At 31.8% G+C, this 8,028-nt stretch overlaps 1 protein-coding gene across 1 annotated transcript in view; it reads left to right on the top strand.

The window, feature by feature from the left end:
• The first annotated feature begins 532 nt into the window (after positions 1–532).
• LOC145243054 (protocadherin beta-7-like) overlaps positions 533–8,028 on the top strand; it is a 62,102-nt gene continuing 54,606 nt past the window's right edge. Inside the window, exon 1 of the mRNA XM_080106160.1 lies at positions 533–538. Coding sequence (XP_079962286.1) covers positions 533–538 — 6 coding nt within the window. The remainder of the gene's footprint in view (positions 539–8,028) is intronic.

Genomic DNA, 8,028 nt, shown 5'->3' with positions numbered 1-8,028 from the left:
TACTAGTAAGTGTGATATTCATCAATGGTAAAAAAGAGTCGCTGGTCTCAAATTTTTCCTCGGCTTGGTAATAGGGAGGAAGGGTTATAGCGCCGCCATAGACCCCACAGCCCAATGGCACCTGCAGAGTGGTCAACGGAGGAGATATTTTTATTGTTTTTGGAGGTTTTCCGGTACATACCTGAGATAGTTCCAACTCATCTTTCGCTGCTATCGCCCATGCCCCATCTGTTATCCTAATAACTTTTGGCAGCATTACATCTAGGAGGACTTCTATTTGACAATGCTGCCCTATTCCCTTTTTATTATCCTTGAATAATTCGATTACACACAAATGGTGATTGCTGAATGTATATATCGGGCTATTAGATACGCAGGTTCCGAGTAGATCATGTGTACATGTTAGGATGAACATTTGATTTTTTTTTTCTATGGACACATACAAAACTGAACTGTATAATCAATCATTGTAATTATATGTCTTCTGTATGTACCGTTAAACATGATTTACCGACCTTTAACCAAAGGTTAAATGTCGGTAAGTGGGGGAGGAGTATGAGACTTTTAATTAAAAGTCTCATAGAATGAGTCATTTATTTAATAAGGATATACATACATTTAGTTGGGGGATAGAGGGGAGTCTTTATACCAAGTTATTTCGAAGCCTTATACTTCTCATCTACTCCTCTAATGAGAATCCCCCAACTATATATATATATATATATATATATATATATATATATATATATATTAGTGATAGTGCTAATAACTATTATAATGGTAAAGGTAATAACACTTTTAATAATAGAAAATAATTAATTTAAATGATTAAATAATTAATTAAGCATTTAAATGAAATAAAGATAATAGTAAAATAAATAATAAAATACTTATAATGAGATATAAATGTAATAGTACCATTGCCATTAGTACCACTACTAGTAAAAATCACAGTAATAATAATGACAAAAATGCTCATGCTATGTGATTAGGAGTTATAAGGAGAAAGATTAAAGACTTAAAGGCATTTGGGAAAGTCTAGAAAGATGCACAAAGGTAGTAATTATATATAACCTATTTAAAACCCCATTAAAATATTAGGAAGTTAATACATTTGAATGGAGGCTAAGTGATTTCAAAATTGCTATATTTGGATTTTGCCTCATGCTTGCATTGGAAAATCAACTCGCTTTTGGTATTAATTATATTCTTGCATTGAGGAGACGTTATTACCTTAACTGCATCCGAAAAGCATGCGTTACAAACTTTAGAGGCAGGTTTATATGATTTAGATGTATTGATAATATTCCAATCAATTGAGAAAAGGATATTCTTAGATCTGTTTTATTATAAGAGCCGTTAAAGAAGGTTACTATTTGCGTTTATATTATTAAATGACTAGCGGAGGTACCCGGCGTTGCCCGAGTGTTTGTTTCCGGGAAGTGGGGGGAGTTTTAAAAAATGTTATGGTAGGTAAGTAGGAAGGATCAAACCCGGAGTCATGAGTAAAAGTAGGAAAATAAAGTGTGAAAAAAAAAAAAAAAAAACATCTGCAACGTTAACAGTTCAGCCACCAAGAAAAGTCCATTCCAGTTGTTTAGGAAAAAAAAAAAATGAAACCACTATGGTAGGTCGGCGCGAACGTGAAAATATAATGTGAATTGCCCAGCACCCTAACCACTACGCCACAGAGCACTGCAGCTTAGTTTAGTGATTTTGAATCACTTCACATGATAGAACTACGAAGCCAAACCGGTGTTCTCTTCTCAACTGTTCCTTGTGAACGATCTCCAAACGGTGTTAAGTGGTGGCAGGGGGGGAGGAATTTTTAAGAGAGAAAATATTTTACCACTTCCCTTGATCTTAACCGATTTTGGCCGTGACTTCTCAGCAGAAAAAGTATAGAAATCTAAGATTATCGAGGAATTTGAGAACTAATAAGCCTATAACAAACCTCAGATATTGTTCTGCCGTTTGTGCATAATGTATTTGCATGAAATATCTTGATTTTTTATCCTATTAAGGTCAAAATCCCACGGGAAAAAATGAGTTCATTTTATTTATATAGAGATGATATGTGGTTGGAGATTCTTAGCTTTATTAAAGTGGAAGTGGATTCAACGTATGTGTATGTTTTGAGTGCAACCTGGTTACTGTTGCTGGATAAATTATTAGGAATATCGTCGTGGGTCGGATTGTCAATGCTATTATTATGCAATTGTCTGGCAAAAGAACCCATCATTATTCATATGGTTAGTGTTGTTATTTAGCAAGTCTATTGGTAGAGAAAGGTGTATACGTTCATTAATATTTGATTGTCGGAAGATTTGCAGTTGGGAAAATTACGTAGTGCTTATTTAGAGGGATTTAGTTGCTATCTCTGTTACAGTACATGAACAAATCACATCTATATGTAGTTATTGCCAAAAGGGAATTCGCTGGTTTTTTTTGTCTGGACATCTTTAATTTTATTGTTATTAGATGCTATAGTTGTTTTGCCTAAGCTAAGAATTGCAGAATACGATATCTTGATGGAGCTTTTATTAAGTAACGTGCTGTATCTATGCAGATATTTAAATGATTTTTCAACAATATTGAAAAACTCATTGGAGATATTAGTTTTTACATTTCTCTACGTAGAAAATTATGAATATATATAGCAATTAATCTACACAAAGTTTTCTGCATTTTATTTTCATAGAGAATCGCTAGGTTAAAATGCATTTTAGCCTAACGATTACCTACAAGGATGAAACGCGGAAGACCCTATGTAACTTAATTGCTATATATATATATATATATATATATATATATATATATATATATATATATATATATGAGCAAACAGTTAATAGAATATGTTAAAAAAACACTTTGAAATGAGTTAAAAACATATTTAATCTGAAAAGGAAACACTAGATAAATGGATAGTCCTTAATCCGCGGAGTTTCGAAGCAATACTTTCCTTCTCATCAGAGGGTAGGAATTAGCAAAATGTGGGATCGGATTTTGCATGCAGAAGTATTTGATGAAACAAATATTATTTTTCTCCTCATTCTTTTTCTATGGCTAGTTATATTATTGTTAGAGGGTTGGTGCGATTGTTGATGGAGGGAGATTGAAGTTATTATTGCTATTATATTTAGTCTGACGATGTTTTTAGTTCGAGACATATTATGCGTAATTATTGAGGGTAAAAGGCGAGTTTCTTGATTCTTATGGTTGTATTTTATCTTATATTTGTCGGCCGAGAGCTTGAGATTCTAATAGAGATTAATGGTATTATGGATTTAATAATTGAATGAGGGTGATTCAAGAACTTGTGATCATGAAAAAAGTGTAAGGTTTGGCTCATGGTAAGAGTCGTAAGTTTCAGAATTAAGGTTTAGTGAGATATCTAAGAATTTATTATTCAATTGTTAAAATTTATCATCATTTATCTTTCATTTGTTTTAAAACCAAGTTTATCTACCACTTTAAAGCAAAATGTCAAAATATAATGAATAAACCATAAACAATTTCATAAGTGAGCATTGAAAAAATGAAAATCATTTTCCATAATTTTTGGAATTCATACTAATTTCGACATACCACGTAAGTACGTAATAATGATTTCACTTGTTTAGCTACGGCTTTCAATCAATATATAAGTAATAAAACAAAAACAATTTCATAAGTGAACAGTGAAAAAAAAATGAAATCACAGTAGGCCTCCAGAGCATTAGATAAAATTATGAAGACCCCCCCCCCCTAAAGTACTACTGAAACCGAGTTTCTAAATCTTTAAAAAACAATATTTTTTAAGTTATCAGTGGAAAAAAATTTCGGGTGGCCTCCAGAGCGCTACTGAAGCACTAATTAAGATTAAAGAAGCATCTAGGGCATTACTAAAAAAACAAGTTTCTAACCGCCTCTTGCCTGGAAGAGAAAATATTTTTCAAGTAAGCTGTGAGAACAAATAACACAGAGAGTTACTGAAAGCACTAAATAAAAGTAAGGAGGCCTCCAGGGCGCTAATGAAATAAATTTCTAACGCCCTATCTGTTTTATTAGATATTAAAATATGTTATGAATGAACGTGACAAACATCATAACAAGCAGACACAGTTTCAGTATAATGTAGATTTTTTTCATTCTCTATTGGTATATATGTCACTTTCTTTCTTTCTCTCTCTCTCTCTCTCTCTCTCTCTCTCTCTCTCTATCTCTCTATCTCTCTTTCTCTCGCTCTCTCTCCCTCTCTATCCCTCTCTCTCTCCCTCTCTCTCTCCCCCCTCTCTACCTCTCCCGCTCACTCTCTCTCTCCCTCTCTCTCCCCCTCTCTACCTCTCCCTTTCTCTCTCTCACTCTCTCTCTCTCCCTCTCTCTCCACTTTCTCTCTCTCTCCCTCTCTCTCTCCCGCTTCCTCTCTCTCTCCCTCTCTCTTTCTCCCCTTCTCTCCCTCTCCCTCCCTCTCTCTCTTTCCCTCTCTCTCCCGCTTCCTCTCTCTCTCCCTCTCTCTTTCTCCCCTTCTCTCCCCTCTCTCTCTCTCTCTCTCTCTCTCTCTCTCTCTCTCTCTCTCTCTTCATCTATATTATGTCATTGCAAAGCGAAAGAACGTATTAGATTAGGCAGAAGCAGTAGAAAACATTTTGTGTCCTGGCGCTATCGCGCGACGACAATTTAATCGTAAATATACGTTTCCATTTTCAGTGCATCTAGTATTGCCGCTTTTGTAAAATTCTTCATAGCGGAAAAACAAATATACCAACACACGCACACAATCAGAAAGATGCATACCTCGCATATATTAGTATAGATATATACGTATATCGATTTTTGCTGTTTAAAGTTCCTCGATGTTTCATATCTTTCCAATTCTTCTTTTAATTTCAATTTATTTCTTTTGCACTTTTCGTTTAATATTCAATTTGAAAATATACACATATATACATATATATACATATATATACATACATATATATATATATATATATATATATATATATATATATATATATATATATATATATATATATATATATATATATATATATATATATATATAAACATTTAGTGGGTAATTTTATGTAAATTAAAACAGTATCTCGACGCAAACGCGAATCCCTGAAATGTAATTAATGTTTAATTAAAAACTTAATTGAAATGCAATCTGAAGCAAATAAGAACCAAGAAAATAAAAAACAAGAATAAAAAAAAAAACTAAGTAAAATAAAGAAAGAAAGTAAGAAAGGGTACAAAAAAAATCAAAGCAAACAATTTTGATAAAGACTGTTAATGAAAAATTATCTCACAAGTAAAAAATGAAAAAAAGGAAGGAACAGATTCTTTTGCTGAAAGTACGTCATTTTAAAATCAAATTCTGAAACAAAAATAAACAACAAATCAAATTCCATTTTGTTTCTGAATTTTTGAGATGAGGATTGATTTGTATTATTTGGATTATTCGGACTACTGTTCTCATTTGAAGTGTTATTTATCCAAACGCAAAGACACGTGGCGCAACGGATAAAGGTACTAAATAATGATCCGTTCTGAGTAACAATTCATCGGACTACTGTTCTCATCTTGAGTGTTATTTTTAACAACGTTTCGGTTGATGTAAGCTTAGACAAAGACCCATGGTCTAACGGATGAAGTGCTGAGTAATAATCAGTTTCAAGTGACTGTCTTCTGGAGGTTGAAGGTTAATCTTCAGTGCAGACGACACTAAGAATACAATTACGAATTACTTAAGACATCTACCCAATCATGGCTGACGAAATGAAAACTTGTTTCGCTCGTGGATTAAAGAAAGAGTTTTGTTTGAAATTCTGTGTAGATTTCTGAATTTGAAAGAAAGAGTTCGGCAGGATAAATCTGAAGAAAGCCGGAGGTTACATCATCCGAAACGCGGTGAGAACAACAATCGAGATAAGAACAGTGATCCGAATGAACCAAATAATCGAAATCTTATTGTGTTCCTTGTAAATGAACTAGAGGAATACCGGTTCTTAGGCGGGTTCTTCTGAATGCTTATTCATTTAATCTTTTTTTTTATATTTACTAATTATCAAAGCTAAAAGCAACTCGAGGATGAGGGTTAATGCAATTGATGGATGAAGAATATTATGGGAGGATTGAAAATGATGAATAGAATGGACAAAATTTGAACACATGTGAGGACAGTTTATGCCAAGCATTTGTGGATGTTGGATTTGAAGACGGCCATCTTGTAGTTTATACAGAGAGAGAGAGAGAGAGAGAGAGAGAGAGAGAGAGAGAGAGAGAGAGAGAGAGACGGATTATTTCAGATAATAAAATGTTATAAAGAATTATAATGTTATATATTTACTTCCACAGTGCTCAATATGTAAGTAGAACTACGTAGAAAATTATGAATATATACAGCAATTAATCTACACAAAGTCTTCTGCGTTTTATTTTCATAGAGAATCGCTAGGTTAAAATGCATTTTAGCCTAACAATTCCTTACAAAGATGAAACGCGGAAGACCCTATGTAGCTTAATTGCTATATATATATATATATATATATATATATATATATATATATATATATACTAGCTGTACCCGGCCACGCGTTGCTGTGGCTCAGTTTGTTAAAATGGAACACATGTGAAAGTAGAGAAAAGTTTGATTCTTTTTTCAAGAGAATGTACAAATTATTTCTTTTAAAGATGTTCAGAAAATAAACAGAAAAATACTTCCATCATTAATTATGCAAAAAAAAAAAAAAAATAAAATGTTGATTTAGTGGTTCAATATTATGCTTATAAATTACGATAAAATTTGCTGAGTATGCGCTGTTTTACGGTTGTTGCAAAAATGGAACGGAAACTTAAATTTCGCTTCGTTTTAATCTTTCTTAATTTTTTAATTGTGCCCCCCCCCAAACGAATATAATCAAAACAGTAACATTCAACAATTATACTTTATGTATATAAAACACAAAATATTTATTAAAAAAAAAGTTAATAACGAAAGGGAAATAATTCCATTTTTAAACGAAAAAGTCAGTTTGGTATATCTTTTTGTTATTTTTTACATAAGTCCAGCTTACCACTCACATTGGAAATGTCGCCATTTATAGGTCCTAGGATACGTTTGCAACGAATAAACACTCCAATCTAGTAGATGTATCAGCATTTTTGACACCCTTATCACGAAACTGCGAATAAAATATAAAAATCTCGTAATTTCTCTTTTAAAAGTGGGTTGTTTATTTTCTTTATGGATTATACTTCCAAAATAAACTATTAAAGTTGTTTTAAAAGTAATAGAAATATTTTTTATTTTTTAAAAAACAGTAATGAATTTTACGAACTCAATATTTTTCAATTTTTAAACTTTAAAAATCTATCAAATTTTTTTTCTATTTTTACGATATTTTCAGGGTCAATGTGAAATTTTATGCTCTTTCCAATAAACCGAATATAATATTTTAGACAAACGCCCCCCCATTTTCAAGTGTCTAGTAAAAAGTAAATAATTAATTTACTCACAAAAGTTTTATATATCACAAATTGAAGAGAAAAGGTCAATAAGTAATATATTCGAATTTAAAACAAAAAAGTAGTGTTTTTTTTAGAAATTTACCTGTAAAGTTTGAAGTTTAAAACCTTTTTTTTAAACCACGTTGTTTGTTTTTTCTTTTGTTTTTTTTTATGAAACTTTGGTCCTTGCTCCTTTAATTGAAAACAAAATTAGGGCTTCAATTACATTTTTCGAGTAGTTATAAGCTTGGAAAGACAGGGGGTAGAATAATTCACGCCTCCCATTTTGAAATGTTTATTAAGAAGTAAATAATTTATTCACCGAAGTGTTATATATCACAAATTGAAGAGAAAAGTCAATAAATAATATATTCAAATTTAAAACAAAAAAAGTAGTGTTTTTTTAGAAATTTACCTGTAAAGCCTGAAGTTAAAACCTTTTTTTTAAAAACATGTCGTTTATTTGTTTGTTTGTTTGTTTTTTGTTTTTTGTTTTAATGAAACCTTGGTCTTTGCTCCTTTAATTGGAAAAAA

This window comes from Euprymna scolopes, chromosome 21 (assembly GCF_053919585.1).
Source record: "Euprymna scolopes isolate OS-2025 chromosome 21, ASM5391958v1, whole genome shotgun sequence".
Taxonomy (NCBI): Eukaryota; Metazoa; Mollusca; class Cephalopoda; order Sepiida; family Sepiolidae; genus Euprymna; species Euprymna scolopes.
Note: the sequence above shows the minus strand (reverse complement) of the source record. Positions and strands in the feature narration are given on the sequence as shown.